Source organism: Podarcis muralis, chromosome 6, assembly GCF_964188315.1.
Source record: "Podarcis muralis chromosome 6, rPodMur119.hap1.1, whole genome shotgun sequence".
In the NCBI taxonomy this organism is placed as follows: domain Eukaryota; kingdom Metazoa; phylum Chordata; class Lepidosauria; order Squamata; family Lacertidae; genus Podarcis; species Podarcis muralis.
In genome coordinates, this window is record NC_135660.1 from 63,509,327 (window position 1) to 63,534,320 (window position 24,994).

Here is a 24,994-nt window from a genome sequence, read left to right on the forward strand (position 1 = left end):
AGACACAAAGACATTTCCCCTTACTTTTTAGGAGGAAAAAAGTGTGTCTTATGGAGCGAAAAATACAGTATATTAAGGAGAAGTTCATCATTATTAAGCAATATATTTTAACCCTAATCCAGAGTTTGGGACTGGCACACTACTTACCTGGCTTGATAATCACCTTGTCCTCGCCACCACATGTGGATGTATGTGGGGAGGCCCAATTTGTGCAATCTTTTTCTATCTTTATTTTGCTTTGTGTGAGAGAACTATACATCTTGGGCCTCTGCATAGAGAAGTACTGTGTCATGTTACATTTGTGGTAAAAGGGGCCACAGGAACCATAGAATTGTAGTGTTGGAAGAGACCCTGAGGGTCATCTAGTCCAACCCCCTGCAGTGCAGGAATCCTGCCCACAACCATCCCAGGGTGGGTTCAAACCACCAACCTTCTGGTTGACAGCCAGATGCACTGTCCCATTTCGCCTTATCTTAATTGGTCCCATTAATTTTATTAGAGACAGCCAGGTTCTGGGCGGGGGGCGGGAAGCATCTCAGCTCACTCAGTGAAAAACAAATAGGGAAGTCATTCTGTGGGGAGAACTCTGGATCCATATTGTGAGGTAGCTGGTAGCTCAGTGGGAAAGAGCAATGTGTTGGAAAATAAGAGATGGTGTTTTGTCAGGTCCAGGAAGATGGACATGTAACTTCTACAGGGGGGAGAAACCCCTATTACTTCTTGGGAAGGACCATATTCAGTGGTGGAGTTAGGCAAGGACCCTGCAGATAAAATTAGATATAAGTCTGAAACATATAGTCTCATTGTATTTTCCAAATGAATTTCCCACTGTATTTTTCAATGTTATTTTAATATAATAGGCTCATCAGCTGGCATACATGCAAGCTCAGGCAAGCAACGGTGGTAATGTGGGGAACCCCTCCACTGCTAACGAAGAAGAAGAAGATGAAGAAGATGAATATGACTATGACTATGAGTCTCTGTCTGATGGTAAACAAACATACTTATTATAGGGTTGCGCTTTTTGGATTTGTGGCATGGGAACAGTTTCAACCATAACTACACTTAAAGTTGCCTCCCACCCACCCCCACCCCCAAAAAACCTATTCAGTTACAACTTTTAAGCATTTGTCACTACACAACTCATTTTTTTGTGTCTTTCATATCCATTCTAAATAGTAAGAAAAGGTTATGATTTATGGGAAGGGATGGGAAAGGAATTATGTTTTATCATCATAGTGATGTAGCTGTGAGAATATTATTAGGAAACATAGCAATCATTTCTGTTATTGCAGAAGGTGGTTGTTTTGATATGTGTACTGAAATAAGGATATTCTAAAGTTGGATTTCTGTATGTACTATGTCTGCTCTAAACTGTATTTCCAGCAACACAAAGCAGCTTTTGTTCTAAGGACTTAGCTTTTCAGAAAGTCTACTCAGTACCATAAATTAAAACACCATGGCTAGGAAGCATGTTTTATATAGTCCAGGAAAATAGTGCCCGTCTTATACTTTATAATCTATATGAATAGGTAGACACACAGCGCAAAACAGAGTAACAGAAGGCACATTTTGTTGTATTATTGGATTCCTGCCACCTTGAATGTGCCCATTGGCTCATCCAAGTTGGGGCCTTTTTCAGTTAGTTTCATGATATGTACATTGACTATATATCTATAATATTATGCAATTCTCTGCCAGACCTCGAGCATACTTAGTACCTTGCCTGTTTCCATGAGTTTTCTGAATTCTCACGCTATGAAATCACCTCCATTCTGGGTTAACCTAGATTCAGATGTGTTTATATAAAGTCTGACCTCATCTTTACCCTCTATGTTCTAATAGTTAGCATTTTCAGTTTTATATCCCTGCAGCAATTCTTCAAGTTTTTGTGTCGAAGATGATAGCTCTACACAGTTTGAATGTAATTTTCATTTCTCTGGCTTTATTTCTTGATTTCCTTTACTCTTATTCCCTTTCTGACTCTGTTTTCCTGTAGCTGATGTCCTTAATGCTTCTCCTGCTCCTAACAGCCAGGAAGGTAAAAGGCCACTTGGTCAAGCATAATAACTGCATGAATTTCAGCACTGCATTTCCCAACTTAGAAGCATTCTTTGCATTTCACATTTTAGTAAAAACACATTTTTTGCATTTCTATAATTTTCCATTACTTACTTTTGAGGATCGCAATATTTGCATGTTCCACACTAGTTTCTTATTTATACACTTTGGTTATAGCTATATAGATTAGTGAATCACGTTTATGTACGTTGACTTAAAATACACAAATATAGTTTTCTATTTGGTTATAATTTTGGGTAGAACAATGAGAATAACTTTTTAGTAAGCACTTCAATCCCCTGTCACACCCCACTCCCTTATCTGCAAAGTAATGTCTCATGCACAGGGCTGAGTACAAAATTTGAGGCAGAAAACTTTTAAAACATTTGCAATTAAATAATAATGATGATGCAGCTTAATTTATTATATCATTCCACAAATGGTTTAAAGTGGAAAACCAGCTTCTGCTTTGCATCTTGAGAGAATACTGGCTGAGCTCAAAAAGGTAGGATAAAAACTGACTCGCACTTAGAAGAGCATTGCATTGAAGGAGAAATTATTTGCCTGTTTAATATTTTGATTATTCAGCATAATACTGGCTGCTTTTACTCAGAGCATTAAGTTGAAGTAAAATTTGCCTTTTCCAACTCTTCAGTCAGATAATGCTTACTTTCCAGATAACATTTTGGAAGACCGACCTGAGAATAAGTTAACCATAGATAAGCTTCAATTTGAATATAGCGAAGAAACTGCAAAGAGAATAAAGAAAACAGAAAGCGCTATATACAACAACAAAGGAAAGGTAGTACTTGTTCATATCTGTTTTCTCAAGCTTCCATACGGGGAGTGGCTTGTAGTCTAGAACTGAAACTTACAAAGAAATTAAAAAACACACCGGCCTCTTGCAGCATCTAAGATCCACACTGAAATGCCCTGATCTACTTCCTTCATGTCTAGTGTGCCATTCTGTTGCCCCTGAGGAAAAAAGAATGTTTTAGGCTGCAAAGCTGTACCTACTAAGCCCCGTGGAACATACTTCTGAGTAGACAAGTTTGCACCATTGAGTGTTTCTTGTGCACCTCTGAGGTTTTTCCTCTTTTGTTTCATAAAAGATACCTCATAGTTTAAATAAAGGTGGTTCTCTCACCTCAGAAATAAATTGTACCTCATTTGATGCCCAGCTGTTCTTTTAGCAGTGTTTTGATGGCTCAACAGATGTAGATTTTCTTTAGGTTGAGTATTGGACACTTTCCCCGGTTTTCAAGAGAGCTTCTTTGCCTTTCTAACAAAAGTTTTTCAGTCTCACTTTGTCAAATACCACTTGGCCTTCACTTTGCTCAGTGTATATATTACCTTCCCAATTTACTTCATATGTATGACGAAGTAGATTCTTGCCTAGGAAAGCTCATAGTGGGACTGGCTTTGCTTGCATCTTAAGTTGCTGTTTTCCCCAGTCTGTTTAGTGTTTTATCCATTGAGGCACCGTTACCGTGTTTTACAATATTTCTATGATCTCAGACAGTGAGACCCCTCTCCTTACAAGTCAACTGCTTTCCATTGGCATGATAACATGTGATATTTTGAACATACACTAATGTGTATAGAACACTAGGCTGAGCTGAATTTAAAGCATATGGTTCTCCCCCACCCCGAATCCTGGGAAACATAGTTTGTTAAGTGTGCTAGGAATTGTAGCTCTGTAAGGAGAAGACTACAGTTCCCAGGATTCTTTGGGTGAAGTCATGTGCTTTAGATGGATGGTGCAGACCTGCAGCTGCAAACCAGATCTCCTGCAAAGAACAGCTACAGAGTGCACTAAGAGGAGGGGGGAACAAAGAGAGAGAGTTTGCCTTCATTCTCCTGGAAAGAGCTGTGCTGATAAATGGGCTAAAGCTACCTTGCCTTCTTCACTTTGGACCTTTGTTTAATTTTCAAAAAGTAATGTGGGTGATTGCAAGGCTATTTATAATGCCATGTATTTTTTAAATACTGTGCATTTTCAGGTTGCAAGGCTTATCCACTGCTTGTATGTCTTTCATAAAACCCACAAAATTAGCTGCATTTTCCTGTACAATAGTATTTGGAATACAGTTTAGTGGATGTTGTTGAAGTCTATGAATTCTACCATAGAGACTACACACACACACACACACACACACACACGCAGAGAATGTTGGAACTAGCAGAACCTTTTTCCAGGGGAGAATTATAATAGTACTGTGGTTTGTCTGCCAGAATAAACTCACCATTTAAGCCAGATGGTTTGACTTCACGCTGAGATGTCCTGTTTTCTGTGAGCGTGCTGCACTGCACAACACAACACTGCCCTGTTATATATATATTTAGGCAAGATGGGAATACTGCTGTTAAATATTTTTGAATTTATTTCAATAAAGTGAGCCTAGCCTTTTCTGTTTTGTTTTTAGATCTAGGGCATATGTTTGTGTAGTAATATTTAGTTGCTGCAATGGGGAAAGTACATGTAATTCACGAGGCCGGTGGAAAGGGAAGTATAGGAACTGTAGGATCAGGCAGATTGTCCTGTTCCACTAAGGTAATTTCATCCTGTCTCCGGCTGCTAAGAGGTTAGAGGCTCCCTGCTGGCCTGTGGAAAGTAGATTTAGAGGAAGGGGTGGTGGCTGAATGTGGGGAAGAAGAAATGTTAAAAGATTGGGGACATCTATAAATGCAAATTAACAGTGTTCTACCATATAAGTGACCTTGCTCATGATTAAACTGCATTGTGCACATATATTAAATTTGATGAAATCCTTTCTTTTTTCCCTTGACGATATATAGGTTTATGACATGGAATTAGGGGAAGAATTTTATCTTTCTCAAAATAAAAAAGAAAGCAGACAAATAGCACCAGAACTGTCAGATCTTGTCATCTACTGCCAAGCTGTGAAATTTCCTGGTAAGTTACATTGGCCTTAATTATTACCTGTTCCGAAACAAGCTATGACAAAGAAAAAAAACCTGGGTTCTAGCTTCCCATTTTATGGCAGCTGAGAGCTAGCTTTGATTCTGAGTGTTTTCTCCCAAGAGAGATGTATTGATAAGAATAAGGAATGGCCTGTGGGGAATCAAACTTGGGTCTCCATTTATCTCTTACACACACTCCATATCATTTCTGTGCAGGTTGGGCTATAGTCCAATTAGGGAACTGAAAGAGTGCGTTACATTGGGATAGGAGCACAAACAGTAAATTGGAATGGAGCAAGTATAGAAAAATGTGTTGAGAACCAACCATACTACAGTGGATTGGTTATAGGAAAAACCCATGGCAAGAAGGAAGGATTGATTTGCACAAGTACTAGAGAAACACAGTGGTACCTCGAGTTGCAAATGCCTCAGGTTACAAACGCTTCAGGTTACAAACTCTGCTAACCTGGAAGAGTTACCTCGAGTTGAGAACTTTGCCCCAGGATGAGAACGGAAATTGTGTGCCCAGCGGTGCAGTGGCAGCAAGAGGCCCCATTAGTGAAAGCACGCCTCTAGTTAAGAACAGTTTCAGGTTAAGAACGGACCTCTGGAATGAATTAAGTTCGTAACTAGAGGTACCACTATAGGTAGAACAGACATGTCTTGATTTTGTTGTATGGAGGAACACTGGCGGTGGGGAGCACACCGCCCCTGGCACCATCGGGCAGGAGGGTACCATCATGGCCGCTGCCCCCAGATATGTGCTGCGCACACCCCAACTGCGCTGGGTACCACGCCCCCAGGACGCATGCCACACCCCCAGGATGCCAGCCACACCCCAGGATAGGCAGCATGCCACGCCCCCACAGGCGGCATGCCACGCCCCCGCCTGCTCTCTGCCCCCAGCGCTGGAGCAATCAGCTTCGCCATTGTGGAGGAATGAAATACTCCATTATTTAGCTGCTGTGTTATAGTGAAATGCTGCATAAGGCTTATAAGCAGCAATTTTTTCCCTACTGTAATGCGTTTTTGTCCATTTTCTTTTCATTGGAGAAGTTGATCCCAACAGAAGTATATTGATAAATAGGTATTGCTGCTGACTGTATTTGTGTACAGCCTGTTTCACAGTTGCAGTTCCATGGGCAGGGTTACTTGCATACGGTGTGGTGGGGATGAAAGCACAAGGTCACCTGTCGTCTTGTTTCAGAAATCAATCTGACACAATTGCTGTTCATATACACTTGGGTCCAAAGATACCCCTGTGAGTGGGAAGGCTTTTCCCATCATGCAAAGTTTTCAGCAATTCGCCCTTCCTCCTGCTGCCTCCCCTTGCTGTATGCAGTTCTATTGTAGAAGGTCCGCAAGGGAGGAGGAGAATGAGAAAGTCCATTTCCACAAGTCAAACTCTTGGAAGTTAGGATCCAAGCCCCAGTGTTCTCTTGCCCCAATCAAGATTCCTGTGTTGCTCCAAGAAACAAGCAAGGCGGTTCATACACAAACATAATTTTTCAGCTTGCAAACAGAAGGGAATGAGAAAGCTCTTCAAAGTATGTGCATTGAAGCTCACATGCCTTTGAGAGACATCCATACTGGAACATTGGTGTACGATTTTATACATTGTCTTGTCTACATATGCAGTACAAACTAGCATTTTCCTGCATAAGACATTAGCATTAGATTATAAAGCTTTCATAATAAACTGATTTTTTTTAAGGGGGGGGATCATGCCCACTCGCTTGTGTTTTTCAGTCCATTTATTTTATTTTGTATGGAATTAGGTCTGTCAACTCTAAATCCATCTGGCTCTAGCAGAGGAAAGGAAAGAAAGAGCAGGAAGTCCATTTTTGGCAACAATCCTGGAAGGCTGAGCCCAGGGGAGCCAGCGATGCTTGCCAAAGCATCTGGAAAAGGTAAAGTCAGCATCTTCCTTTACCAATCACAGGGACTGACTGTGTAATCCAACACATATAGCAGACCTACTAGTTAAAGATCAAACGTATTGCTCTGCACATGCAGCACTCAGGGTTTGAAATAATTTTCCATTAGCAGTGCAACCAGTTACAATGACCTCATTGTAAATAAAAGACCTACTGTAAAGTAATAAACTGTTGGGACAGGGTTTAATTGCAAGAAATATAAATGTAATCATTTAAATGTAATTTAAATTTTACTAATTGGCAAACCATTTTTCTTTTTTTCTTTTTGTAAGTCATTTTTTATTGATTTTACAGTTTTAACTTCAACAATTATTCTTCTTGAAAAAGATAACAGAAACAAACACACACCAAAAAAAAAATATAAATATAAACATAAACATAAGACATTAACACTTTTTTCAATATATAAACATCATCTCTTTCTTTTGGGAGGTTCTCCTGACTTCCCTCCATTTCCTTTTCTGGTTCATTGAATGTATACATTTTCTGCATAATTATAATTAAACCTCTTATTCTCATTATTTTATCAATATTTAACTGATTACCACCAAACCTTAATATCTCAATTCAAATTTCCTTTATCTCATTTTTAACTGCTTGCAAATGTTTAATAAAAGCCTGCCAATGTTTCTACTTGTTTACAGTATTTTTGTACATATACAATAAATGTTTCCCATTCTTTTTTAAATTTCTCATTATCATTGTCTCCGAGCTTTTCTGTGAATTTAGCCATTTCAGCATAGTCCATCAATTTCAGTTGTGATTTCTGAGAAAAGGGGAGTGATATTCTCCATTTAGTTCTGAGATGTCAATAGAAAAGCAAGACAGATGTTGCCTTTCATCACCTTTAAGGTGTTTCCCCCCTCTCAACTTTTCAGAAAGGGAATGGTAAAATGAAAAGATTTCAATTGCCAAAGAAAGAAGCTAATGTTTTATATGAAAAGCGTGGTGCAGTCATAACTCTACCAATCCCCTAACCAAGATGAAAAAACTGGTAGTGTGCTGTGAACTCTGGACTCCTGCATTCTCCCCTCCATTTCTTCTAGTCTGAATTCCTCTTTTACATTGTCTCCATTTGCATATAATGCTAAGCCAAACCATGGCCTAGCATGAACACACAAGCATGCAGACTCCCCGAGAAATGCTCCTCCTATAGTCCAGTTGCTGCTGCTGCTAGTGAAGCCATGGTTTGGCTTTGCATGCTGTTAAAATCCAGGCTTGTAGTTTCTCTCACTCCAGACAATGGAGTCATCATGTCTACACTAACACCTACCACATTTTTCAAATCCATTACAAATTAAGTGGGAGGACCTTGTTAACACTGACCATGTTTAAGGCAAACAGAGTGGTATATTTGCTCTAGGTAGGAGGTAAGAGTGGAATAGGAAGTACACAATCCCGCAGCCCGCTCCAAATTTCTAATCCACGGTTCAGAAATTTGCAACTTCATATCTGTCTGAATTCTGTGTCTGCACTGAGATTTGTTCATTATTGCACTGCTTTAATTTTTTGAGCATGCCTGTGCAAGTTTATTTTAAATTATTAGGTTTATATTACACCTTCCTTCCATCATTGAACTCTGGGCAGCTTATATAGGGTTTTCAGAAAATCTTGCCTCCAGACCTGCTTAGCTTCCACAAGGTTGCTGCACTATTCCTTCAGATCATGTTGTTAGGAGCATGGTAGTTATCTTCTACTAATGCTTACCTCATTACTGTTACCAATATATAGGAATGGAAGAAAATCATCTTTTTTTTCTAAGTCACAGAGAAGAAAACTAGACCTCCTGCTGTAGTTTATTTGAAGATTCATCTGCAGTATTTCCAAATTATGAAGCCATAGCTCTTGTTTTTAAACTGGGTTTTCCTCTGAGGAACAGAATTCCCTGCAGAGAAGTCTTTAGAGTTCTGGTGATGCATAAGATTTCCTTACTATTGTGGCCATGCATGCATTTGTTTCCTATTAGTATATTCTTCTTGGGGATGAGGGGTGACAAGGTGGTGTTACCAGAATGTGCACCTGTAACTTGTATTTGTTTTTTTAGGTGCCTTTGATAGCGCACGGCAGATCTGGGAAGAGCCCTTTTCACCTGCTCTTGGCCCAACAACTTCTCTCAGTTCTATAATAAGGACACCTAGGTGTTACCATATCTCCTCTTTGAATGAAAATGCTGCCAAGCGCTTGTGCAGGCGATATTCTCAGAAGCTGATACAACATACCACCTGCCAGCTGCTGAGGACATACCCGGCCGCTACTCGCATTGACTCATCCAATCCTCATCCCCTTCTGTTCTGGTTACATGGGGTACAGCTGGTGGCACTCAACTACCAAACGGATGGTAGGGGCACACTCATTCCTTAAAAACATATGTGCGCTTGAAACATTACAAGAAAACCATTCCCTGTTTGGTTGTATCTTGCATTTCCTTGCTTGGCGTTTTTATAGATGTAAAATGAATATACATTGGAGGTACTCAAGTTTCACAGAAATAATGGTGGCTTCAAACAATGCCACATGCATCCACCCAAATGCACGCGTCATTCTGTAACCCCAAACAAATAATAATAATTTATTATTTATACCCCGCCCATCTGGCTGAGTTTCCCCAGCCACTTTGGGTGGCTCCCAATCGAGTGTTAAAAACAATACAGCATTAAATATTAAAAACTTCCCTAAACAGGGCTGCCTTCAGATGTCTTTTAAAGATAAGATACCTGTTTATTTCCTTAACATCTGATGGGAGGGCATTCCACAGGGCAGGCGCCACTACCGAGAAGGCCCTCTGCCTTCAGGTTCCCTGTAACCTCACTTCTCGCAATGAGGGAACCGCCAGAAGACCCTTGGAGCTGGACCTCAGTGTCCGGGCTAAACAATGGGGGTGGAGATGCTCCCTTCAGGTATACAGGACTGATGTTTCTAGATTTTGGAGCGGCCATTGCTGGTTTAAGATACTGTCATATCTATACTGTGTATCACTGCAGCTTCTTGGCCAGCCATGTGAGTGATAATAAGCTGGTTCACCCATAACACTAGGCCAAATGTGGCTTAGTGCAAACACGTTTGTTTGTGAATGCCCAGAGAACAGAATGTGCCTACTGCATTCCTTCCTCAGTCCTCTTGCTGCTGTGAGCCAAGTCATGGTTTGGCTTCGTGTGTTATCCAAAACTGGACTTGTATTTTGTCTTGCCTCGGACAAACCATATGCTGCTACCAATGGGTTTGCAGCTTGTGGTTTGCCTGAAGGAGACAAACCAGGAGCCCAAATGCAGATGACATGTTAAGCCAAATCTCTGCTTAGCTCACAGCAGCAGCAGCAGGACTGGTGGAGGAATGCAGCAGCAGCAATCTCCTTTTTGGGAATGCTTGCATGCTTTCACTAAGCCATGGTTTTGCTTGATGTTATTGTGAAAAACCTAATTGTGTGAAAGAGCCCTTAACTGCATAGTAATCTGTTTTTGTGAACTATTTCTATTTCTTCAAAGCTCTTATAGTTTGATTAGTTAGTTTTTCAGTTTTACCATTGCCTTTTGGCAGTTAATCGAAGCCAACTGTACATGCCCAGAATGAAACGGCACGCTTTGAAATCACCATGTTCTTTTAAAAATGCATTATCTTACATTCAAGTCTTAGCAATGTTAACACTTTGAATGCTTTACCTATAGATCTCCCTCTTCACCTAAATGCAGCAATGTTTGAAGCAAATGGTGGCTGTGGGTATGTTATGAAGCCACCTGTTTTGTGGGATAAGAACTGTCCAATGTATCAACACTTTTGCCCTTTAGAACGAGATTTGGACAATATGGAGCCAGCTATTTATTCACTGACAGTAAGTGAAAACTCATATTAATCTTTTAGTAAGCCTAACACAACCAGTTAACTCTATACATGACATAATTTTGTTTAATATGTGGCTTCTCATTTTTATTACTGGTATTGCTAGTAAGATAGCTACAATTAAATGTGGGACCAAGGAGAGGAAAGGAGACGATCATCAGTTGTTACAAAACTTTCGACTTGATGCAGCACAGAAAGTGCATGTCAGTTTTTAGACGCATATTTTTGGATTTGATGCTGGGTGGGGGACATCTGGCCTCAAAGAGTGTGGCAGTTTTCCACTTGGGTCCTTGCCCAGAAGCAGCTGCTGTTCTGCATAAGAATAAGCAAGTAGCAATTACAAGACTGCCATTTCAGTTTTAGTTATGTATATTACTACTTGCTGTTACTTCTGAAACCAGTTTTTAATTAATTTCTTCTTTAAAGCATAAGCACTCTTCAGTCTGAGAGAGTTGATTAAAACAACAACAGCCCTGTTTTCATTCTGGGCCTTTGTTTTCCAGATTGTGTCTGGACAGAATGTTTGTCCTAGCAACAGCACAGGAAGCCCCTGCATTGAAGTTGATGTGCTTGGGATTCCGCTGGATAGCTGCCATTTCCGCACTAAGCCCATTCATCGCAATACTCTCAACCCCATGTGGAATGAACAGTTCCTTTTCCGGATTCACTTTGAAGACCTAGTCTTCCTTCGTTTTGCAGTTGTTGAAAACAATTCTTCAGCTGTGATGGCTCAAAGAATCATTCCGCTGAAGGCTTTAAAAAGAGGTAAATTGAAGTTTGTATGCAGGGCCCAGACGGAGCTGCTGTGTACTTAGGGCTGTGATACACAACAAACATTTTTGCATGCAGGGCTGACCACACATTGTGGTTAGGAAAATTAGTGTGTGCACCATCTGAGTAACTGTTAACTGCAGCACTCCCTCCTTTGCTGCTCCCTTCCTGCAGCAGGGAAACAAACCACTGAGTGACTTGCTTATGTGCGAACCAATCTGTGTGGTTTGTTTTTTCCGCAAGCAAACCACAGTCAGAAGCCCAGGTTTGTTCTTGGTATCCTGCTCATAGTTCATTTGATAGGAGCAACCCAACAAGTGCTGGATCATATATAATGCTTACCCAGCTGCTCTCGTGTTTTGTTTCCTCGCTCTAGGGAGGGAGGGGTGAAGCAGGGGCTGCTTTGGCTGCATGCATGCACAGCTTGCTAAAACTGACTCTTATTTAAATCATTTATTTCATAAAATTTATATATGGGTTGATTGTAAAAAACCAACCTTCAAAGCAGTTTACAAAAGGACAAAACAGGAAAATGAGGGGGGAAATCATAGCCAGTACTTTAAAACATACAAAAGTAAAAATACTAAAACAGATTAAAAATTAACTCAACTTTCTAAGCATCTTAATGTATGATATTTAAAAAATTATGTTGGGTTTTGTTTTCTTAATAATTGCCTACACCTCAGAAAGAGGTGCTGGGATCTATTATGGTTTTCCAATGTGTTTCTGTAAGTCTCAAGACACAGACCTTAAGTCAGACCTTCAGGAGAGCCTAATTGTTTCTAGGTCAGATACACTAGCGCTATGTTTTACTGCTCTAAGATGATAGTCGAAAGCATTGATTGAGGTTGTAAATTACTTTTATTAAATGTACTGTTTTAACTATTATTTGTGTGCGCTGCCCTGAGGTTCTAACAGATGGAACAGGTGGTTAAGGAAATGAACCCACACCCACACCCCTGCTTCAGCAGAAGTGTATTGTTTAAAAAAGAGACCTTCAGCACTAGTGTTTTAGGAGGGACACGGTGTGTTTGTGAATGGACTTCTCAGACTCCAGGCTTTTCTGGTATTACACCTGTTGGTGTATGTGTATAGACAGAACATGCTGAACCTCAGTAAGTGTATGTTGAAATCTTAGCTAACAGGCAATTAGTTCCAAAATATCCTAACAGCTGCCGCTTGTCATCTTTCACCAGACCTTTGTGCAAGTGGACCCTCTACAGCACAGGCAGGTGTCTACAATATTTGTGCAATCTTTAGGCAAGTTTTAGCATGTCCAAATAAATATGTATATAAGCTGGTATCCATCTCAAAATTTTCAGTGAAGCAGCGTCGATTGCAATGGCCATTTGAAATACCTTGGTGCTTCTGTAATGTAAGGGGGCAAATGTCTTATGAAGGTAAATCACTCAAAAGAATTTTTATTAGACCAGAAGACCTGTGTTAATATATTTCAGTTTTTCGCCCACCTAATACAGCATGTTTTGAGCAGGTTGATAGTACATTCCAGCAAGCAGGCCCCTATATGCTACTTGAGTTCTCACAGGAACTGCTACAGTAGCCCTCCATGTGGCTTGGGGAGCTGTGTTTCAAAACAAAATAGCGCAATGTCCTGATATGCACTCACAAGCCCTTGTCTACTCGCAGAGCTTCTCTGGAGTGTAGCCAATAGATATTTTATGAAAGAGGAAATGACAAGCATCCTTACACTTCAGGGACAGTTAAGTGGCTACTGTTACATTTGTCTCTGCAACGTACATAACCTATGAACATGTAGTCTATTTGACTGGCTTATTCTCCCACCTCCCAATTTTGTGTTACTATCTTGTTTCAGGATACAGGCATCTGCAGCTACGAAGCCTGCACAATGAAGCACTAGAAATCTCGAGTTTGTTTATTAACAGCCGAAGAATGGAAGAGAATCCTTCTGGAAACATGGTGCCTGCTTCTTTGGTAATTTATTTCTAATAGATTTGTCAGCATGCTCTCCTGGTCAATGTAGAAGATTCTTCCAGGAAGGCAAAGGATGCTTTGGTTTCTGCATTGTGAGAAATGAGAATGCTCTGGTGGGGGGGGGCAGTATCTCCTGAGGAACAGTGTCCATGTAAATCAGACTACAGTGCTGAATTTCCATGTGTCTTTGAATGCTCAATAATGTTGCACCGATTGAGTAAAAGCTATCAGAATAAATCAACATGCTACCTGTACTGTGCTTCTTCAGAAGGATGACAGCAGCATAGGAGCTGAATATAATTGTACAGCTATAGTATAAGCATAGGAATAGATCTTAATGCAGGATATCATTCAGATAAGCAAGTCCAAAACCCACAAGATATGGAAATGAACTTGCTGCATTTCTCACCCCCATGCTCCCTTCTGTTCTTATGGCTTGGAGCAGAAGCTGGATTTACAGTGGTCTGCCTGGCCAGTCTTTACGTCAGTCAGGAAGCCCCTCCTTGTTTTCGAGAGGGCCTGGTTCAATGTCAGTCACAGAGGAAACTCCTCCTCCTGGGAATACCCTCTAGCTCTACAATTCTGTGATGCGATGATCAGTTCAGGAACAATGGTGGGGGAACCAGAGCTGTACAGCCACCCCTTTTTTCAGTTATACAGTGGTACCTCGAGTTACATACGCTTCAGGTTACATACGCTTCAGGTTACACACTCCACTAACCCAGAAATACTGCTTCAGGTTAAGAACTTTGCTTTAGGATGAGAACAGAAATCGTGCTCCGGCGGCGTGGCGGCAGCAGGAGGCCCCATTAGCTAAAGTGGTGCTTCAGGTTAAGAACAGTTTCAGGTTAAGAACGGACCTCTGGAACGAATTAAGTACTTAACCCGAGGTACCACTGTATTTATATTCAGCTTTAGGCTTCATATTTATTTATTCTGTTGAGTGTAATAAACCTTTGTAAGCTTAACTTGAAATTTATGTTTAAAGAACAGTGGATTCCACTGTTGTCAGGTTGGACAGTTGTACTCATTATGATGTCTGCTTGATAGTTAAGGGCTCAGTTATGGGCAAAGACACACATGCAGCTTTGCAATGGCACGAGCCCAATGGACATCTCTTCCTTATGTGAACTGACCCATCATCTGCACACTGCATTGCACTAATTGTTGCCTAGACTGTCTGTAAATGCCTCCCCTACAGTTGGACCACTGTTGCTATCCTTTATGGAGCTACAGCTCCAAAGTTACTTGACTCCTAGCAGCTGTTATGCCACTGAATCCTCTTTTGGTTTTCCTTACTTGCACATCTGCAAGGTTGGAACATGCCTTCATTCTCCACTTTAATTCAAGTAAGTTAATGAAAACATGAAAGAGCTGTACCAGACATTGTGACCTGTGGAACACTACAAGGTACCTCTGAACTGGCAGTATGATGGTGAGCCGTCTTCTGAATGGGGTTTAGTCCAGCCTACAAGACCATATTCTTGTTCACACACGTATCCTGCGCTTTCTTAAAAGGATGTTCTTTGCAACACCCCTGGCTGAAATCTAGCTATAGCAGGTGTGTTCTGTTTAATCCCAAATGTTTCCTCTTCAGCAAAAGAAGTGAGAAATGCAGTCTAGCAAAGGAAAGCATTTATAAGTTCAGTTCAGTTGAAGAGTTCATCATATTCTTTTATTCTAATGGTGAAATCAATGGGCTTTAGTTAAGCATAACTTTGTCTGGATCATGACACAAGTTCTTACGGAAACTCCAATGACTGTGGTCGGTCTGCTTTCCTCTAGCCCTTACTGTTAAGCAGACAATTCTATTTGTTTATCTCCTGTCTCCTGGAACCTTGCCTGTTCTCCATGAGTTATCGATATGAGAAATTCATTCAGCTCTACTAATTTGAATTAATTAAGTTTATTTAGCTGTTCTGTCCTTTGTTCATCCTCATTTATTTTTATTACTGCTACTGAGTCATCGCTTATTTTATTTATATAGACAAAATCAAAGTAGCTGTTGTGTATCTCGGTCTTCCTTTTGCCCTCTCTTTCTCCATTCAGTAGTACATTGTGTCCAGCACATTGTTTCAGAAGCTTGGCGCAGAGGCTTACCCTCAAGCTTTTCCTGGCTGTGTCTTTAAATTGATATTATTCGAAGACAGGCTATTAGACCACAAGGAAGCTAGCTAATGGCCATCTGTGATCATTTTTCATAACTTATTTCAGTTCAAAGTTTTCTGCATCCATTTGCTCTCTTTCTTATTCTTCCTAATGTTTCAGATATCCTGTGGCCATGTTTGTGGTGGATGAACTTGTTACTTATTGCATTGGTTAAATCATGAAATAGTAAATAAGTGTTAAAGATGCATGTTTATTTTAAACAGCGGTTCAGTACTGCAGAGAGGAGAGAGGCTGCAGTGTACAAAGTCACTATACACGGAGTTCCAGGACCAGAACCTTTCACGCTTTTTACGATAAGGCAGGGAACCACAGCAGCTCAGCTTCTGCATCAAGTAAGCCTGCACTTTTGAGATGTTCAGGACTCATATCTTTAGTAACCACCCATGTGCTGTGTAACTCGCTCCCTAAGATTTCTGTTGGATTTAGGCAGCCTAAGCCCCAAAATAACTAAGCCCAATTTACTGATATGGAGACATGCAAAAGCTTACTGACAAACACAGATCCTACCCTAACTTCCTTAGTTACTGGAGCTTTGCAGGCAAAGAGGCTTGTTTGTTGCCAAAAACATTTGTAATGCTGAAACAGTGGAGCTAAAGCATTTCAGGTACAGAATGATCTGGATCCCACAAGCACAGGCTGAAAGTGAATTGCACTGACAGTCATAAAGCTTTTGCTGTTGTTATTATGAAGTTTTGCTTGGACAGCATGTTCTGTATTAGAAATATGTCTATTAAGGAGGAAGGGGGCTGCTTTCTGAACGATGGGCCAAGCTGGTTGCCCTTGTCATAGGGGCCAGGCTTTTCTGCATAATGTCTTTTTCTCAAACATCATTGAAATGCAGAAGAAAAGTTAAAAGGGCTAAGTTCATGAGTGGAAAAACCTCCAGCTGATTATCTCAGCGGAGGCTGTTTTCCAGCAGTGGGAAAATGCTCTACTGTCTTGGGAATTTGAATAAACTGTCTGGCAAGCCAAGCTGGACAGAAATAAGATTAAACAGCAGTTGCCTCTGCTGAAATAGTCAGCTACCCAGATAGTACATAGCCCCAGGAAAGACATTTTCAATGGCTAGCAATACAATGGCTAGCAAGACAAATCGATCATAAAGGGTTTTTTGTTGTCAACACAATCAGCTTACTGAACATGCAACTTCTGCCATTCTAATTATTAACATGTTTTTGCTTAGATTTTGGCGACTACAAAAGGTATTGGACAGTATCCCACAGACTATTTTTTGATGGAGGAGAAATGCTTTATATCTAAAGAAAGAAATGAGTACAGGAAGCCACCATTCCAAAGAGTGCTCACTCCCGAGGAAGAGATTGTCCAGCTTTTGAACAGCTGGTTCCCAGAAGAAGGCTACGTCGGAAGAATTATCTTTAAAACCCGCGAGGAAGTGAGTCTATTTGCCTTGACATATATTGCTTGCTGATAGTATCAAGAGGGTGAGAAAAAGAACATATTCATTGCTTGGCTTCCTGGAACTTGTTCTTGTTGACATAGAGCATTAGGAAAGGAAGTAATACAGAAAAGCCCAGCAGTGTTTAATGGTGTATTATTATTTTTTTACAACGCACCACCGAAAAGATGGCTTGTTGAAACACTTAAATACATGAACTCATCCTAAGGGCAATTATTTTACATTATTTATTTATAGGTAGATCTATACAGTAAACTTTACGTATGCTTAATTAGGAAAGACAATGTATAGAAAGGGATCAGCAGCAGCAGGGGGGGAAAAGCCCTGTGAATAGTTGCACATACAGTGGTACCTCGGGTCACATACGCTTCAGGTTACATACGCTTCAGGTTACAGACTCCGCTAACCCAGAAATAGTAACTCGAGTTAAGAACTTTGCTTCAAGATGAGAACAGAAATCGTGCTCCGGTGGCGCAGCAGCAGGAGTCCCCATTAGCTAAAGTGGTGCTTCAGGTTAAGAATGGACCTCCGGAACGAAATAAGTACTTGACCCGAGGTACCACTGTATTTGTGCTAGCATTGGTGCTTAGGCGTGATGAATTTTGACTGGATTGTGTCCAAAGTGCCATCAAAGCTTGATTAAACAACTGAGATTTATCCAAATTATAAAAGGAATGTGAAAAGAAGAGATCCTCAAATTTCAATGTCAATCTGTGTAGACTTGGAAGCTTTGGCAGGATGAGTGCAACTCACAGACTTTTGTTAACCTTGGTTTAGTGGAGGGCTCGAGAAAATATTGTGTGCCTTTTTAATAATGGCTCTGGTGAAGCGCATTCTAGTCCATGTGCCTTAATGAAATTGATTACCCTTTAAGGTGCTATAATGAGGAGAGATGGATAAGGAACTGGAGAGTGTAGGCAGAGGGCAAGGGTGTGAAACATCAGCCACAAGTCATGCAGTTTGGCCGTCCAAACACATTTTAATAGCATTGTGAACCAATGAACCTGCTGAACTAACCAATACTGAATCCTAGATGTATCGGTTCAGCTAAGGGGAACCTGTGCGGCCCCCACCAGATGATGTTGGGCTCCAACTCCCAGTAGCCCCACCCAGCACGGCCAGTGATGCTGAGAGCTGGATTCTGACAATATCTGGGGAACCACAGGCTCTCCATCCCTGAAATAAGGCTTACTGCAGGTGTATATTACTAAATTTAGATACAGTACTAGTAAGGATGTAGAGTATTCTGCTGGCCTAGACAATACTAAAGATTTGCTCGTACACTGATGGATAGAAAGTGGGGTTTTTGCCTGTTGACAATAGGAGATGAACTGACCTGGATTATACTCTGGCTTGTGATGAAAGATTCCTGTGATGGTTTCACTCCGAAATCCAAGCGCAACATGCCACTGCCCAGCTGATTACCGTATTTTTCGCCCCACAGGGCGCACCTAGGTTTTTTTGGGGGGAAATAAAGGGGAAAAATTATTCCCCCCCCCCAGGCGCGGGGCTGGCGCGGGGGAAGCCCGAGCTTCCCCCGACCCCAGCCCCCAGAACAGCCTGCTATCCGCAAGCCTAGGGAGACTGGCAGGAAGCCGCGCCGGTCTCCCCAGGCTTGCGGAGAGCTGTGCAAAGCCCGGGCAAGCTCTTCAGCGCGCCCCAGGCTTCGAAATGCAGGCAGCTCTGCGCAGCCCTTGGGAGCCCGGTGCGACTTCCCGCCGGGCTCCCTAGGGTTGTGCAGAGCTTCCTGAAGCCTGGAGAGCGAGAGGGATTGGTGCGCACCGACCCCTCTCGCTCTCCATGCTTCAGCGAAAGCCTGCATTCACCCCATAGGACGCACACACATTTCCCCTTCATTTTTGGAGGGGGAAAAGTGCGTCCTATAGGGCGAAAAGTATGGTATGCTTTCTGGTGGCATACTGGTTGTGTAGTAAGATCCATTGCAACATAGGCAGACTACAGTGAGGATCAGGCCACCCCACATAAACCACTCCCTCTGTGCAGGTGTGTTTAAACAACAACGGGCCTTCTGAATTTTCTCATTTGGACAGCACAGGGAAGAAGAGTATGCTTTTCAGTGACACAATTGGGAAGAAAGAGAAAAGTCCCTCCAGTTATTTTAGCACTCGTGCAACTAGGTGCACAACTGCCATTCCCTTGCCATCAAAGCCTGATTCTTCTTGCTTTTTCACAACACGTTAAGTCTGAAAACAAGGAACAAATACCACAATTTTAGTTTTCAAAGAAGCTACCTCCACATTTCCTTAAGCAAGAGGTCTCCTTTTCAGAGCCAGGGAAACCTATGTTTTTGCATGTTTTTCTACAGAACTTAAACAACAGAAATCTTTTTCTGGAGGAGAAAGATGATGCAGCTGCTAGCTCTGAGGACGACAGCTTTTTTGTTCAAGTTCATGACGTTTCCCCAGAGCAACCTCGTACAGTCATCAAAGCATCTCGCTTCAGTACAGCCCAGGATGTCATCCAACAGGTAGGATGTCCCAATTCATTTCCCCCTCACTTGCCAAGAGTTACACCTGTCTCTTGCAGAAAGAACAGCAGAATATCATGTCAAAAAGATGGATTGTCCCTACTGGCTGTCACTGCTAACACACTTCTGCCCACAAGACTAGGTTTTAAATGTGTTTTGGCCTGTAAATGATTTAGGTTAGACCAGGGGTCAGCAAACCTTTTCAGCAGGGGGGCAGTCCACTGTCCCTCAGACCTTGTGGGGGGGGCGGACTATTTTTTGGGGGGGAGATGAAAGAATTCCTATGCCCCACAAATAACCCAGTAAAAGGTAAAGGGACCCCTGACCAGTCCAGTTGTGACCGACTCTAGGGTTGCGGCGCTCATCTCGCTTTATTGGCCGAGGGAGCCGGCGTACAGCTTCCGGGTCATGTGGCCAGCATGACTAAGCCGCTTCTGGCGAACCAGAGGAGCGCACAGAAACGCCGTTTACCTTCCCGCCAGAGCGGTACCTATTTATCTACTTGCACATTGACATGCTTTTGAACTGCTGCATTTTAAATAAAAGCACACATTCTACTCATGTAAAAACAAAAATGCGCTGATTCCCGGATCGTCCACGGGCCAGACTGAGAAGGCGATTGGGCCGCATCCTTAGTAGGCAAACTAAGGCCCAGGGGCCGGATGTGGCTCAATCTCCTTCTCAGTCTGGCCTCTGGGCCTTCGTTTGCCTACCCGTGGGTTAGATGAAATGTACATCCAGCAAATGAATGATTTATCCCTCTGTTTGCGCAAGGTGAGATCTGCCTTAGAAGTGAATGGTAACTGAATAGCATTTGGTTTTGCATTTTAATTTTCTTTTAACAGACTTTATGCAAAGCTAAGTATTCTTACAGTATTCTGAACCACCCCAACCCAAGTGATTATGTTCTCTTGGAGGAAGTGACAAAGGAGGCAGCAAACAAGAAGTCTTCTACACCCAAAATGTCTCGGAGGATCCTTGCTGACCAAGAGTGTGTGTTTCAAGCTCAAAACAGGTGGAAGGGAGCTGGGAAATTTATCCTTAAACTTAAAGAACAAGTCCAAGTAAGTAAATAGTTCTAATAAATTTGTATAAACTTTGCTGTTTAATAAAGCTCTGCAAATTTAGAAAATGAACATACTATCATCTCTAGCAAAAATGGCAAAAGGAGTTTTATATTCATAACAAATCCTTTAAATTGGCATTTAATAGCTTTGGATTATCAAGACATTTGTTAGAATTGAAGGCAACTCAACTTGCATTTTCAATTCCTTTTTTTAAGCATTCTTCAGGATGTGGTTGAATTCACAGAATTCAGCTCATTCTGTGGAAGTTTACCCATGAGAAAGTTTCACTATGGAAGGAAAGGGGGGTGGGGAGGTAGGGCAAAGTCACCATGTGGTGACATTTTCCTGCCATAAATGATATAATAGAGGATTGACACGGAACTGTTCTTTTGTGCAGAACTGTTCACCCCACAAGGCAAGCTAACACTGACAATGTTTTTGCAACTTGGTCATTTTGGTTCCCTGGCTTTTTCTTTTCATAGGCAGGCCGAGATGATAAAAGAAAAGGTATTTCATTTGCTAATGAGTTTAAGAAATTAACTAAATCAAGTAAGCAGTACAGGGGCTTTATAACCACATCTCTACAAACGTCTTCAGAGGGTCTGCAAAGTAAAGATGACAAGACTGCATGCAGTTTGACTTACAGCGACACGATGGAATAACCTCCAGAGATTTGTATTCAGGTAGGACATGTTGGCAGTGATCTAAATAACGTAGTGTACTTATATACCAATTTAAACTACATAAGCATTGCTAAGCTTGCAATACCCAAGTAATAAACTCCTGGTAATTTTTTTTTAAATGCTGAGAAGCCTTCCTTAAAATAGCCTTGTCTTTTATAATCAGTGATGAAGTAGGGGAATGGTTTAGTTAACAAATTAAGTGATAACACAGATTTCCCTTTCATTTTTGCTCTTCCAGCTAGTTACCCTATAAGAGAAGGAAAAAAACTGGTAGACTTTTATTGCCATCAAGTTAAATTTAGGATGCATCCAGATGGCAACTTCTCACGCTCCCAGCTGAGCATAATCCCCAAAAACAGCTTTTCCAGACAATCAGAATATAGAGCAGTCTACGTGTGCTTGCTTCTAATTTGTTGCATGGGATCAAGAGACTTTCCGTTGAGCAAGTGCTTCTGGTTCAAGGACAGATCTGCCTGTGTACAGTGTAGTTGTGATTGTCACAGGAACTTTACTGTGCAGGTCACCTTGGTTGGTGAGTTTCCTACACCTGTAACAGTAGCATCTTGTACCACCAATGCAGTTTACTAGGTTTACTTGTAGAGGAGCTGAAAGATGGTTTATTGTGAACAAGCTGTGCTGATGCAGGCTGCTTCAAAGTTCCCATGGCACTCCCCCCCCCCCCTTCTGGTGCTTGGTGAATAAAGCAAGCCAGGCTGCCTTCTTCAAACACAGGCTTGTGGTTTATTTCCTCCAAACAAACAACAATTGTTAACCTTGGTTTGTTTCTTCCATGAGCAATAAGGGAAAAGCAAACAATGAACCTAGGTTTGGAAGATGCAGAGTTGGGAACTTTTGAGCAGTGTGCATTATTCACACTAAACCATCATGTTAGGCTACCGTATTTTTCACCCCATAGGACGCACCGGCCCATAGGACGCATCAAGTTTTTTTGGGGGGAAATAAAGAAAAAAAAATTTATTTCCCCCCCAGGCGCTTGTGGGGCCGGCAGCGGGGAGAAGCGCTCTTCTCCCCGCAGTCCGCCTTCAGACCAGGTCCGGGGACAGCGGGAAGACGCGCTGCGTCTCCCAGCTGTCCCCGGAGCTTGCGGGGCTGGTGGCGGGGTCTCCCCGCCGTCAGCCTCCAAACCACTTCGGGAGACAGCGGGATGGCGGCGTTCCGCCTCCCTCTGTCCCCCGACCTTGTGGGGCTAGCGCTGGGGCTCTCCTGAAGCCTAGAGAGCGAGAGGGGTCGGTGCGCACCAACTCCTCTCGCTCTCCAGGCTTCAGTGAAAGCCTGCATTCGCCCCATAAGACGCACACACATTTCCCCTTCATTTTTGGAGGGGGAAAAGTACGTCCTATAGGGCGAAAAATACGGTAGTTCAGAAAATAGCATTTCCTTGGAATTACTGATTAACAGGAAAGAGAACCTCTCATGGGGCAACCAGATATGAAATCCATGAGAGGTTCTCTTTCCTGTTAATCAGTAATTCCAAGGAAATGCTATTTTCTGAACTACCGTATTTTTCGCTCTGTAGGACGCACTTTTTCCCCTCCAAAAATGAAGGGAAAATGTGTGTGCGTCCTATGGGGCGAATGCAGGCTTTCGCTGAAGCCTGGAGAGCGAGAGGGGTCGGTGCTCACCGACCCCTCTCGCTCTCCAGGCTTCAGGCAGCTATCCGCAAGCCTTCGGAGCGCGGCCGGAGTTCCTGCCGGGCTCAGAAGGCTTGCTGATAGCAGCAAGCTCCGGGACCGAAGGCGAGGTTGCACGCAACCTCGGCGCTGCTCCCAGACCCATTCTGGGGGCTGTGGTTGGGGGAAGCTCGGGCTTCCCCCACCCCAGCCCTGCGGCTAAAGAAGAAGCCAAGACAGCCAGCGGGATGGATCCCGCCAAGACAGCCAGCGGGATGGATCCCGCTCACTGTCTTGGCTTCTTTGCTCTTTGGGGCTGGGGGGGAATTTTTTTTTTCTTACCCCCCCCCCAAAAAAAAAACCCTAGGTGCGCCCTATGGTCCGGTGTGCCCTATGGAGCGAAAAATACGATAATTTAATGACAACAGCATAAGAGCTTCCCATTTAAGGGGAGAAATTTAAGCAATAGAACCTCAGTACTTGCCTTTTGCTAGATTTTGTTCATTCAACATATGGCAGCAGTATTTAAGTGATTAATTGCTCAAAATCTTTTTTTTAAATGTATTTAAACCTCTCTGCATTTCCTCCTGATTCTAGGAAATTACAAAGGCCTTAAATACAAGAGACAAAAGCTGCAGTGAAGTTGATAGAAAAGGACGATGGATTCACTCCCTCAGCTTCTTTGCGCAGTCTTGCTTTGGGAGGAGATAGGGGGTGTAACTGGAACGTGTCTAAATAAGAGACAAACCTTCGTACAGTGGAGCAAGTCACTGCTAAGGAACTGGCTGGCCCAGCTGAATCTCTGCTACCAGTGCAGGTGCAATCTAGTTGCTGCTTCTGCTGGCAAGAGCAAAGTCTGTGAACAGTGGAGGAAGTTATGTTTTTGAGGCTTTGGAAGAATACCCTGGAAGCATTGGAGACTGTTCCTCCTTTTGTCTTCATATTCACTACCTTTGGACAAGAGGGAAAGTAAGCACCTTATATTGTCCATTGCAAGCAGAAATCTGCCTTTTTAGAAAAAAATAATTTAATTAGGCATCTTAAGGGAAAATGAAAGTTGAGGATGTTCTGGAGTGTGTTACATAACAATAATGCACTTTTTAAAAGCAGCTTCTAAACACACTTTTAGGTGGTTGTAGGCAGATAAAAAGTACATTGTAATTCATAGATTTCAGTATGGTGAATATAAAAGTTATGATTTGTCAGTGTACAGCTGTAAGTATACCTATTTTAATAGCGATACTGATTAGGAGCAACATTTCTTCATGCAATTTATTCTAGTTTTTGTTTTTTAAAAAAATGATTATTTATTTTAATATTCTAAGGTATGTGCCACTGTATAATGTATTTATCATGCCTTGCTTTACAGAAAATTATATGTATCTCTGTTTAGAGAAGATAAGCATTATAATGAGAAGTACATTCAGGAAACATAATCTGTATGTTCACTATCAATTCACTATTATAAAGGTGTTTTGAGAGAAATTAACAGCTTGAAGTTTTTTCTATCTGAATTGTTAACGTCAAATATATATTCACTCTTACCATAGCTGGCAGCCTTATTTAAGAAATTTAAACCTAAAACATACTAATGTGTTCATTTTCAGTATAAACCTTGCAATCTCTGTTTACATAAAAGTATTTGTAAAGATTTGTATATGTTTGCAAAACCATGGGCTTTTGTTGTGTTTATAAGGCCGTTAGCACCGGCTGTAGTAACTTCCCTTCCTTTTGTTAATAATACAAGTAAAGCAATTTAATACTACCCATATAAAGCATGCAAGAACTGAAATAGTAACTGGTTTTGACTGTCTTTTGATAATGATAGTACAAATTTTAAACTGTTCAAAAACAGGCTTTGTGGAACCTACATCAACACACCTGCTGTTCACCAGGATCATATTGTGAGAGTAAATCAAGGAAAGAGCCTGTTCAGTTAACTGAAGTTCAAAGCAAAATGCTGAAAAACAATTTGAACCTGAATGGAATGCAGAGTCATAATCAGATTGGATGTTCTACAAAGCTTAATACTCATGGCTTGCAAAATGTAGCCATTCA

The 24,994-nt window shown here is 41.7% G+C and overlaps 2 protein-coding genes across 6 annotated transcripts in view; one reads left to right on the top strand and one right to left on the bottom strand.

Annotated features, from left to right (window-relative positions):
- Positions 1-24,734, top strand: part of PLCE1 (phospholipase C epsilon 1) — a 123,171-nt gene extending 98,437 nt beyond the window's left edge. For 3 of the 4 annotated variants that reach the window (XM_028729759.2, XM_028729757.2, XM_077930456.1), the window contains 15 exons: positions 861-990; positions 2,000-2,041; positions 2,739-2,863; positions 4,861-4,978; positions 6,765-6,896; positions 8,968-9,261; positions 10,586-10,749; positions 11,261-11,522; positions 13,363-13,481; positions 15,854-15,982; positions 16,834-17,043; positions 19,394-19,555; positions 20,401-20,619; positions 21,105-21,305; positions 23,534-24,734. In XM_028729759.2, the coding sequence (XP_028585592.2) occupies positions 861-990; positions 2,000-2,041; positions 2,739-2,863; positions 4,861-4,978; positions 6,765-6,896; positions 8,968-9,261; positions 10,586-10,749; positions 11,261-11,522; positions 13,363-13,481; positions 15,854-15,982; positions 16,834-17,043; positions 19,394-19,555; positions 20,401-20,619; positions 21,105-21,284 (2,286 nt within the window). In that variant the 3' untranslated portion in view covers positions 21,285-21,305; positions 23,534-24,734. The remainder of the gene's footprint in view (positions 1-860; positions 991-1,999; positions 2,042-2,738; positions 2,864-4,860; positions 4,979-6,764; positions 6,897-8,967; positions 9,262-10,585; positions 10,750-11,260; positions 11,523-13,362; positions 13,482-15,853; positions 15,983-16,833; positions 17,044-19,393; positions 19,556-20,400; positions 20,620-21,104; positions 21,306-23,533) is intronic. The other variant, XM_028729760.2, reaches the window with a different exon arrangement.
- NOC3L (NOC3 like DNA replication regulator) overlaps positions 1-24,994 on the bottom strand; it is a 52,177-nt gene that overhangs the window by 6,540 nt on the left and 20,643 nt on the right. The gene's annotated exons all lie outside the window — the stretch shown is intronic.